The 12,081-nt window shown below is 36.4% G+C and overlaps 2 protein-coding genes across 5 annotated transcripts in view; both read left to right on the forward strand.

Annotated features, from left to right (window-relative positions):
• IPO11 (importin 11) overlaps positions 1–12,081 on the forward strand; it is a 220,664-nt gene that overhangs the window by 150,595 nt on the left and 57,988 nt on the right. The window lies entirely within an intron of this gene.
• LRRC70 (leucine rich repeat containing 70) lies at positions 3,553–7,584 on the forward strand. 2 transcript variants are annotated; one of them, XM_014781659.2, is made up of 3 exons: positions 3,553–3,833; positions 4,319–4,993; positions 5,372–7,584. In XM_014781659.2, the coding sequence occupies exons 2-3, from the start codon at positions 4,330–4,332 to the stop codon at positions 6,223–6,225; spliced, it is 1,518 nt and encodes a 505-aa protein (XP_014637145.1). In that variant the 5' UTR covers positions 3,553–3,833; positions 4,319–4,329; the 3' UTR covers positions 6,226–7,584. The 2 variants fall into 2 exon arrangements, with proteins under 2 accessions (XP_014637145.1, XP_004422921.1); XM_004422864.3 differs by having other exon boundaries at positions 4,319–7,584.

Raw genomic sequence — 12,081 nt, forward strand, 5'->3', positions numbered from 1 at the left:
GACTGGTCCTAAAGGGCCTGTGGTTGCATTATGTCTTTGTAGTCTCTTTTACTCTGTGATGTCATTTCCTGAGTCTGTGTTTCTCTCTTATGACTAACATTTTTGAAGAATACAGTCCTCTCTCTCTCTCCCTCCTTCCTTTATCCCTCTCTCTCAACAGAATAGAATGGTCCTCATTTGAAGTTTGTCTGATGTTTCCTCATGATTATTTTATTTTTTTTTTTTTAAAGATTTTATTTATTCAGTTTTTTCCCCCCAAAGCCCCAGTAGATAGCTGCATGTCATAGGTTCACATCCTTCTAGTTGCTGTACGTGGGACTCGGCCTCACGTTGGACGGAGAAGTGGTGCCTTGGGGCGCTCCCGGGATCCGAACCCGGGCCGCCAGCATCAGAGCGTGCGCACTTAACCGCTAAGCCACGGAGCCGGCCCTCCTCATGATTAGATTCAGATCATGCATCCCTGGTTGGAATATTACATAAGTGATGTGTCCCTCTTGAAATACCACATCAAGCAGCACATGGTGTCCACCTGCTTCTCATTAGTGATGTTAATTCTGCTCAAGGTGTTGTTTGGTTTCTCCACTGCGTAGTTACTATATTTTCCCCTTGCAGCTGATAAACAATCTGTATTGAGATACTGTTCTTCGTTAAAATTTCTCCCTACATTGAGAAAAATGATAGTATTTTTTGTTGTTACTGGACTATTTTTAATTGTAGACCTCATTTCAAATTTTGATTCTCTTAATTTTAAGATCCATAAGTAACTTTTAAGAACCGTAAGATCAGTAATTGTTATTGTAAACCATTCTTTATTTGTAAAACCATCTTGATTGATTTATACATAGATGCTATATATCTAAATAATATATATATTTAAAAAGATGGTAATAGAACAATTGTTCTCCTATTTAGCATTCTCGTACTTGTGAAAATAGGTATGTGTTGATACCTGAAGCATGAGATTACTTGAAGACAAAGGCAATATAAAAGAAGGTTCAGGGAGAAGAATGAGAGAAAAATAATTTAGTGCATCAATTTCCTGGAAAGAAAAGGGAGGAAGCCCATTTAGGAGGCGAGTGTAGTGTTCAGAAATAGTTCTGATGAAAATCAGTAGGAATCAGAAAGAGGATATGAGGAACCATTTTGATGTGTTATTCCAGAGCAAAATCAAAATGTCAAAATCCAGACTGGGGAGAATTATGCATTGGAGATCATAAGATGTTACTAAACATGTTACAGGATTTAAAGCTCATGAGAAGATCTAAAATTACCTAAATAATATGAATTGCTGTGAAATGATAAAACTTAATCAAAGCACAGGGAAATGTACCTTCCTGGAAAACTTGCATTCTAATCTAAAACTTGAATGGCCAGTTTTGCCACTAATTAGTGATGTGATCATAGCAGGTAAGATGAAGAGGTCTGTGAATTCCATTCCTGCATCAACGCTTTTGAGATTTTGCTGTCTGTGATTTTCTCTAGTAGTGATCACTTGTCTCCAAGGGCAGCAACTCCTCAATGAACAGAAAGGCTAAACTTTGTTTTTCTGGATATTGGAATTTTGCTGGATATCAACCTAAGAGCTACAATGAGTTATTTAGATTTATTCTTTGTTGTAGTCACTTTACCTCAGTTTTTACAGTATGAGAAATAGAAGATTCATTTTATTCTGTCACTTTTCCTTGGTATAATTTTCTAAAAATTTTACTTCTAAGGTCTAATAAGAATAAATATTTTTGTCTGCTTTGGATATTTCTGGAACAGAGGACAAAATTAATTAATGTTTCGATCTTATTACCTCTTTAAATTTTATTTTGATTTCAATGGACAATTTCTCTGACTTTTTCCGAACTGTAGAGGAGGAAAAAGTTTTCTTTGACTCGCTTAAAATACCTGGCTGGGTCTGAAAATTGAACTGACAGCAAGAGAAAAGCATACAAGTTTAATATAAGTTTTACTGACACAGGAGCCTTCATAATGAAATGAAGACCTGAAGAAATCGTTAAACTTGTGTGTTTTTAGGCTAGATTTCATGCAGAGTGGAAAATTGTGGAAAGATATGATAGAGCAAAGTCTAGTAAACTGGGGGAAATTTTGCAAGGCCTGTTTGTTTAGATTCTTCTCTGGGTCCCTTCGTCTTCGGAGATGAGGATGGTCCTTTCCTCCCTAGGGAGGGCACCTCTCACATGAGGATTTTATGACCTATTTCAGGGGAGAAGGGCAGGGGGCGTGGAGGTGTGGCTGGTGGTGGGGGAGGTTAGAGAGTGACCTTCCTGCTTCTGTCCTTTTCTCAAACTCCTTTGGCTTAAAATATTCAATATGCCAGGCTGCTATATTTTGAAGTAGCGTGTCCTGTACCCCCCATCATAACTCTTTGTGTGATGCAATTGAAAAATCCATGAGACATACTTCATTCCACTTTGTATGTCATTGAAAATACTAAACAAAACGGACTTGAGAAACCTAACTCTTGTTCCATCTTTACCTCTAATTCATATCATTTCTCTGTCATTTGGTTTTTTTGGTTGTTTCCTAATTTCTTTGTCCATAGAATAGCAATAACAACAGCCAACCACGAAGGATAGTTGTGAGAATTGTAAGTCATTTTGATAAAGACCTGTTATCCAGTATGCAGCTCTGATTTTTTTGTTGTCATAGATTTTTTATTGCTGGATATTATACCAAATATTTAATATGGAAATAATTCATATTATTATCTGAAGTAATTGTCTTGATATGAAATAAACCTGCTTTAATATCAAAAGGGAGTTATAGTATACAATTATATATATTATTACTGGTATTTTAAGCATATCATCAGGGTATTAGTAATATTAATAAAAGTCAGAATTAGGAAGCCTAAGCAATCAACTTTTTGGAAAATTAATGACTAAGCAATATATAATATAAATAATTTATAGTCTTCTTTAAATGCTTATCTTAAAATATTGCACACAGATACGTTTTTATTTTAAAATATTCAAATTAATTCAGATGTATATATGGTGAAAAGTCATTAAAGGGCCTTTTTCATTCTCCCCAAGTTTTCATGCCAAGGATAACCTTAATCAGTTTTTTGATATGCAACTTTATATCATTTTACAACCCAAGGCATATACCTTAATATATTAAGGTACTAATTGGGAGTATTCAAAATTTTTTATACCCAAACATTTTTTTGAAGAATTAAAAAAGAGCACAGAAGATAATGTAACAATATTTGTGTTCACCATTGCTTGTTGCTTTTGCTACCTTTTTTTTTTAAGGAATAAAACAAAGTTGAAGCCCCTAATATGTATTCAAAACAACATAAATATTTTATACAATTAAAAAGTCACAAAAATTATATTACTCTATTTACATCTTATTTCAACTTGCTTTTTCCACCCAATAGCTATCTATTGTTGATGCATAGAGTTTATTCATTCTGAATATTTAAAATTTTCAGGTTTCCTTTTTTAAAAAGTAGTTATTTTTAAAATTATGAAATATTTAGATGGGTGCATTATTCTAACTCAAATTAACTGCATTCTGAAAAACTAAGTTCCTGAGATTTCCTTTAAACAATACTTTTGAAACACAGATAAAATTACTTCCTGTCTCTGAGTTTCCTGTATCCATGGCAACCTCTGTTTTACACACTGACTGTGGAGGAACCAATGTGAAGAGTGGTGTTTCCTGAGCAAACTGTGACTTGAAAAAAAAAAAAAAAAGGGTGGAGGTCAACAGTGCCACAGAAAGAAATGGAGTTTAGACATGTCGCTCTTCAGCTTTAGAAAGAAAACGTTTACTTGAATCAGCTGACGGTTAATAATATGAATTTCCTGTTCTTGGTAAGAATATTTATTTAAATATGAACTTTTAGCTGAAATGAAAAATAATTTGGTTTTTTGAAAAACTGTAGTTTACTTGCTCTGTAATGGATTTGTACTTTCATAAATTATGCTATTTAATTGTTATTAGACTTTAAGTTGGTGAAGGGACTTGTTAATATCCAACGACCATCATCTCTACTTCATCATTTGTCACTTTTGTTATAGTCAGTTGTATTTTAAATTAACTTAGCAAATATTTTATTTTGCAGTTCATTAAATTTGAAGGATCATTTTGTCAAACAGTGGGTTAATGGCCTGGAGGTGTTAATAATTCTAGAACATATTCCAAACTCATTATTTTATCCTATGACCATAGTATGATGTATGATACTTAGCATTATTGGCTGATCCTAATAAAAATAGAATACAGAATTTCTAGTATTATAAAACTTTCATTTTAAGAACTTTTTGATGATTTAAAGTTTTACCTTCTCTTTTTATAGCCAATTCTGATATGAACAGAAAAACCAAGAACAGGGCTATGTGTGGATTACGTTTTTCTCTGCCTTGCCTACGACTGTTTCTACTTGTTACCTGTTGTCTTGTATTATTATTCCGTAAAGAGATACTTGGATGTTCGTCTGTTTGCCAGCTCTGCAGTGGGAGACAAGTTACCTGCCGTAACTTAGGCCTTTCAAGTATTCCTAAGAATTTTCCTGAAAGTACAGTTTTTCTGTATCTGACTGGAAATAATATATCTCATATAAATGAAAGTGAATTAACAGGACTTCATTCTCTTGTAGCGTTGTATTTGGATAATTCTCGCATTGTGTATGTATATCCAAAAGCCTTTGTTCAGTTGAGGCATCTATATTTTTTATATCTAAATAATAACTTTATAAAACGCTTGGATCCTGGAATATTTGAGGGACTTTCCAATCTTCGTAATTTATATTTACAGTCTAATCAAGTATCTTTTGTTCCAAGAGGAGTGTTTAATGATCTAGTTTCAGTTCAGTACTTAAATCTACAAAGGAATCGCCTCACTGTCCTCGGGAGTGGTACCTTTGTTGGTATGATTGCTCTTCGGATACTTGATTTATCAAACAATAAAATTTTGAGGATATCAGACTCGGGCTTTCAACATCTTGGAAACCTGGATTGTTTGTATCTAGAAGGTAATAATTTAACAAAAGTGCCTTCAAATGCTTTTGAAGTACTTAAGAGTCTTAAAAGACTTTCTTTGTCTCATAACCATATCGAAGCAATACAGCCCTTTGCATTTAAAGGACTTGTCAACTTGGAGTATCTCATCCTGAAAAATTCAAGAATTAAAAATATTACTAGGGACGGGTTTAGTGGAATTAATAATCTTAAACATTTGATCTTAAGTCATAATAATTTAGAAAATTTAAATTCTGATACATTTAGCTTGTTAAAGAATTTACTTTACCTTAAGTTAGATAGAAACAGAATAATCAGCATTGATGATGATACATTTGAAAACATGGGAGCATCTTTGAAGATTCTTAATCTATCATTTAATAATCTTACAGACTTACACCCAAGGGTCCTTAAGCCATTGTCTTCATTGACTCATCTTCAGGCGAATTCTAATCCTTGGGAATGTAACTGCAAACTATTGGGCCTTCGCGACTGGCTAGCATCTTCAGCCATTACTCTAAACATCTATTGTCAGAATCCCCCATCCATGCGTGGCAGAGCATTGCATTATATTAAGTGGACTGACTTGACAAATTGCCTTACTTCTTCAACAAATGTATCCAGAGCCTGGGCTATAAAATCTCTTCATATTCATCACAAGACCACTGCGTTAATGATGGCCTGGCATAAAGTAACCACAAATGGGAAACATTTGGAAAATACTGAGAGCGTTACTTTCTGGGAACGAATTCGTACTTCACCTGCCAGTAGATTTTTTCAAGAGAATACCTTTGGTAATCCATTAGAGACTACTGCAGTGTTACCTGTGCAAATACAGCTTACTTCTTCTGTTGACTTGAACTTGGGAAAAAACAGTGCTCTACCGATTGATGCTGCTTCAGTATCAGGGAAAACATCTCTAATTTGTGCACAAGAAGTTGAAAAGTTGAATGAGGCTTTTGACATTCTGCTAGCTTTTTTCATTTTAGCTTGTGTTTTAATCATTTTTTTGATCTACAAAGTTGTTCAATTGAAACAAAAACTAAAGACACCGGAAAACTCAGGGGAAAATAGACTTGAATACTACAGCTTTTATCAGTCAGCAAGGTATAATGTAACTACCTCAATTTGTAATACTTCCCCAAATTCTCTAGAAAGCCCTGGTTTGGAACAGATTCGACTTCAGAAACAGATTGTTCCTGAAGGTGAGGCACAGGTCATTCTCTTTGAGCATTCTGCTTTATAATTCAACTAAATATTGGCTATAAGAAAACCTCAGTGCCATGGACATGAATAAAACTGAAGCCTCCTTATAGAATTATAAACTTTACTTGGAAATATAATGAATTATATGAGCTTAGCATTAATAAATATGTTTTTAGTATTTTTTGAATACTGTATTCATTCAGCAAATATTTTGTTTGATAGGCACTGTATTAAGTAATAATAATAGCTGTCATTTCTGTGTACTAGGCACTATGCTAAATACTTCACATATCACATTTAATCCTTAAAAAGCCTTGTAGGGTGGTACTGTCTACATTTGATAGGTAAGGAAGACTAGGCAGAGTGATTTTAAGAAACTGTCCCAAATTTTCACAGCTTGTGACACTTTTTAGGTCTGTCTGACTCCAGAGCCCATGTTTTTAATTTCATGCTATACTGCTGCCTAGGTGCTAGGGTTATAATTGTGAATAACATAAACATGGTTCCTATTCTCAGTAGAGCTTGAAATCTAGAGGGGGAGACATATGGTTACTGTAGACTATGGTAAGTACTGCACTTGGAGGTGCTGTCGGGTATAACGTATGTGGAGGTGAGAGAGAGCTTTATGAGAAAAGCAACATTGAAACTGAATCGGGGGGCCAGCCCGGTGGCACAAGCGGTTAAGTGCGCGCGCACTGCTGTGGCGGCCCAGGGTTCACCAGTTCGGATCCCGGGCGCACACCAACTCGCCGCTTGTCGGGCCATGCTGTGGCAGTATCCCATATAAAGTGGAGGAAGATGGGCATGGATGTTAGGCCAGGGCCAGTCTTCCTCAGCAAAAAAAGAGGAGGATTGGCAGATGTTAGCACAGGGCTGATCTTCCTCACAAAAAAAAAAAAAAAGAAACTAAATCGTGATGGATAAATAGAAATTAGCCCAATGAAGAGAGCTGAGTAATAGATAGAGGTAACATCATATGAGAAGGGTTGAAGAAAGAGAAAGAATGCTGCTTTTCAGGAACTGGAGTTGTGAGATTTGTAGCTAGAGAGAGAGATCAGATGATGAAAGATATTTCATGTTTTCTGGCAGCAGGGAGCCATGGAAGGATTGTAAGTAATGGAGTGACATAATAAAATTTACCCTTTAGAAAGTACACTCTTTCTGGAGGAGCAACAAGAGTAGAGGCAGGATTTGTTGGGTAGGAATCTGAATCACTAATCCAGGGGAGAGATGCTGGAGGCCTGGGCCAGGGTAGTGGCAGAGAGGATGGACGGATTCTAGAGCTACTTTGAAAGTAAGAGGAATTGCTTTGGTGATTGGCTGAATGGTGGCAGGTGAGGGAGAAGTCAAAGATGTTAGATTTTGGCTTAGGCAGCTTTGTGCTGCATACACTGAGCAAAGGAAGGAAGGGGAGTGGGGATCTGGGTGGGGGCAAAATAATGAGTTCAGTTTTAGGTATATTAAATTCGAGATTCATATTGGCTCTCCAAGTGGAAATATCCAGCAAGCAGAAGATAAGGAGAGCGATCTACCTGGTAAAGGTCAATAATTTTTAACCTTTCGTCTGTCTAGTATGCTGGAAGTCTACGCTAGACTCTTAACAGTAACGACAACCATTTGGGCCGTGTTTTTGGGAGACAGGTAAGTGAGGAAGAATGAGATGAAAGAGCACACAGCAGATGTTCAAGTATCCTCAATTGAGAATCTTTAATATAGATAGATGGTAATTGAAGTCATGGAAGTAGTGTAATGTTTTTCTCTATTAGCATAAATTTTATACTTGTGTAGGCCTCTGCACAATATCAGGCGTATAGTAAGTACCCATACTTGATCTGTTAATAGTGACCTGCACCACAAATATGTATTAAAAATTTCTTCTTAAGCGTTATATATTTCGTGTTTGTGCTATCTTTCCTCTTGCCTCAAATTTCTATTTTTTATTATTAAAAGTTAATACTATCTGTATGAAATTAGTCTGAAACAATCTGGGAGTGTTTAAACCAAGTGATAATTACTGAGTTTGTGTTGTGAAACAGAAATAATTATAAGAAGGTGCTATGTTGTCCATTATACATTACTACATTGCTCTCAAACTCAGAATTACCTGGAAGCCTGGTTAAGACACAGATTGCTGGATGTGAGGGCGATCTGGCTGTGACATGTGTCACCCCATTGATTGCCAGGGTTGATTTGGTTGATCTGGCTGGCTAGGTGAAGATCCCCTTGCTCCCTCACCACTCCATGTGCATCCCTTCCGGCTCTGTGTGCTCCCTCGAAGAGGACGACCTTCCCCAATAGAGGAGGACCGTTCTTTGGTCAAGTGTGTTCACTAATAGCTGCATTCCCCTGCTAGAAGCTCCAGACAAGCTCTCAAGGTCCATTTGTAGGAGAACGTAGGGTAGTCAAGCTTGCAAGACTCCAGACACATCCAAATGAGGTGCTGCATGTGGCAGTCTGCCTTTAAAAACAGACAGACAAACACAGATTGCTGCCCCCACCCCTCCTCGAGTTCCTGATTCAGTAGGTCTGGAGTGAGGCCTGTGAGTTTACAATTTAACGGATTTGCCAGGGCTGCTGGTCTGAGGACCATGCTTTGAGAACCACTGCTGTAAGATATTTGCGAGAAAAGCAAAAAGGAGCTGAGGAGTGGTTTTGAGATATACTAGAAATTGCAAAGAAACGAAAGCTGCAACCCCCACCCCTCTGAGAGTTTTCAGTGTTCTGCTTTTCTCTGCCTCGCGTAAAGTTTTGTTGTTGAATGTGAGTTGAGCAGAAAATGTGAATATTTTTAAATAAATCTGTTCTTACATAAATTACTTGTTTAATTATAGAAGAGTGTGTGGTGTTTGTTGCACCTTTTAAAACATTTTTAAGAATATACTTCTTTCTTTGTTGTGTTCTCTCAACCCTTACAATTCCAATTAAGTTTTTTCTTTAACTTTTAAAAGTATATATGCATTGGAAAAAGGAATTCAAGCAATACAGAAATATTTAAAGTAAAAGGTGAAAATCCCTCCATGCCCTCCTTCCCCACCACCTAAATTGCATCGTCTTGAACATATTTAGAAGCAGCATAGGTAGCTATTTGAAGGTAGGAAAAATCCATATAACAAAGTATTTATCTTGATCTGAAAACGAAATTTCCCCCAGTTCAAAGCAGGTAATTTAGAAATTCTATCAAAATGTTTTTATGTTTTTATATATAACTTCTAATTGATTTAGGCTCAATTAGAAAACTTTAATCTTATTAATATCAATTTATATATGGAGCTATAGTTGGACATGGTGGTATTCATTAAGTGCTCATTCCAATTTTTTGTCAGCAGTCATTCCTTTTAAAAATGTTAGCCAGCTCACATTTCACTATTGTTTGATATTTGCACAGTTTAAAAACATAAGGTAAAATTGGTTTGAAGTGATAATGTACATAGAAATTTTCTGCTGTAATTTCTGTATTTCATTGTTTCATATTTTGAGCAGCCCTACCTGGAACAAAACAGCAAAGTTAAAACCAAGTAATATTCTACATTAAGATAGTTAAACAAGCTTACTCTTCTTAAGATTTCTCTATTTCTTTACCATTTACTAAAGGTTCTTGATCAGAGCACTCAAGAATAGATAGGCTCCAACTTAAAATAGTTGTATTTCAGAAAGAAGGTTTTAGATACAGATCCATTTGTTTCATTGAATTTTATCAAAGGTGGTTAAAGTTCCAGGACATATCAAAAAAGTACCCCCTCCCACATAATAAATGAGAAGTATAGAACTCAACTACCATATATTTATAAGATTATAACTTTTAAATACATTTAGAATCCCAGTGTGGAATTTCAGAAACATATCTCTCACTTCTGGGATAACTGGGAACTTACTCTCAATCCCCTGCTCGAAGTGGAGTAGAGACGTTTGGTGTCGGATTGTTGGTGAGGGCTTCAATGGTATGGGACAGAGACTTCAACAGGAGTGAGCAGGAAATAGAAGAAGGTCACAGGTGATGGAGTGGGAGCCTGGGGTAAAGGAAGACTAAAGTGTCTCATGGTTTTCTGGAAGTGAGGTATTGCCAGTGTTTTGATAGCTGAAGGCTAAGTGGTGGGAAGAGGTAAGTGTGGACATTGTGGGAGATTGAGGGAATTGTGTAGAATTTACAAGTGGTAGTGAAAGAGGATCTCTGGATATCTCTTTGTTCTCCGTCAACTTTTTATTCTTAGTAGAGTCCTTGACGACTTTCTCATACATCAAGTTCCAGGGATACTTGGTTGATCCACTCTGCCCCATGGCCACCTGTGTCTTGAGTTGGCAACCTCAATAGATTCTTAGTCTTCTTTCCGATTGCCTAGTATATTTTATTTTTAGGGATCCTCCCAGTAGTAGTAAAATTGAATCAGATCTCACCTACACTAATGTTAATATGTGACAAATATTTACCCTTAGACTACACACGCCTATTTTTTAAAACTTTCTTGATGTGCATATAAACCACATACAGAAGTAGACACACCTGTGTAACTACTGTTGTGATCGAGAGAGAGAACACTGAAACATGTATGTGGACATTTCTTGAACTTACAAATTATATAAATAAGTGCTTCAGCTTTTCAGGTGGAGGGGGACCCAAGTGTAAATAGAGCATTTTTACTCAATTATCTTACCAACACCACAACAATGACAGTAATACGTGCCATATTTGTTTTTAAGCGTTGCAAAAATGGGAGAAAAAAGCCTAGGGAACCTTTTACAAGGTTCTGAAAAATGGCTTTAACGCTAGGCCTTCCTACCAAGTTGGTCCCACATGCACTTCCTCATGTCCTGTTAGACTTCTTGTTCTTCTGTGTTATAAGGATCCCACTCCTTTACTTTTGCCTGTTACTGAGCCACAGACTAGAAAACGTATGTGTGAACTTGTAACATGTTGTGCTGCTTTGGACTAAGAGGGAGGAGAGTGGGTATATGAAATAAAACAAGGCTCTTCTATTTACCGATTAGACCCATTTATACCCATCTCCCACTGAATAGTAACTTAATTTTTTTTCCTCCTGAGAACACTCATTTTGTGTCTCATTAAAACTTATGTTTTTCTTTTCTGTTACTGGACTTACTGATGAGCCCTTAGGTGAGTGAGGAGGGATATGCATCAGTTTTCTCAAATTTTTTAGTTTCTCGTTTCTTAATGATTTCACAGTTATGGAACAATAATAACAAGGTAATAGGCCTATTTTTTTCAGTATTATACTGTCTCAAGCATAGTTTAAAAAAGTGCCTGCTTCCTCTAGTCATCACTCTACTGAAGTTGGTAGGCTCTTATGGCTGCACACTTTTAATGTGGGAAGCCCTCTGGGTTAGAAGAGAAATATCCTGGGGAAAGCAGCATGAATGAGAGGAATGTATAGTATGCCTGTTGCTGGCCCAGACTTGGGCCTTGTTTCATTGCTCCTGACTCTCTTGAGGCATCATGTGATATAGTAGAGGGCACAATATTTTAGTAGGAAGTAGTTTTCTGATCCTGAATAGTGTGGAAAACTGGTATATATGTTGTCTTCCCTTTTCCTTTTATCTCCAGGTCTTCTCATATCTCTTGAGTTTCCAGTAGATGTGCATAAACCCTTGCCTATTCTTAGTTTGGATCATTGGCTTTGGAAACCTTACTGCTTTCTGCCGGATAGCTTCTATGATAATAGTTTTTCTAACCTTAATTCTGCCCTTAATACATAAGTTTACATTTTCTTTGTATTTTGTTTGAGCTCCCATGGAGCAGAATTTTTGATATTCTAGTGCAGTTTCTTCATGTTTTGGCTTTCAAAACCCATTATCTACTTCTCAACTGTGAAAGCCTCTTTAAGCACTGTCTTCTAGAATCAGGACCATACCCACTTGTAGTTATATTCTTTTTGTAAATACA

This window comes from Ceratotherium simum, chromosome 18, assembly GCF_057802395.1.
Source record: "Ceratotherium simum simum isolate JZ-2026a chromosome 18, ASM5780239v1, whole genome shotgun sequence".
In the NCBI taxonomy this organism is placed as follows: domain Eukaryota; kingdom Metazoa; phylum Chordata; class Mammalia; order Perissodactyla; family Rhinocerotidae; genus Ceratotherium; species Ceratotherium simum.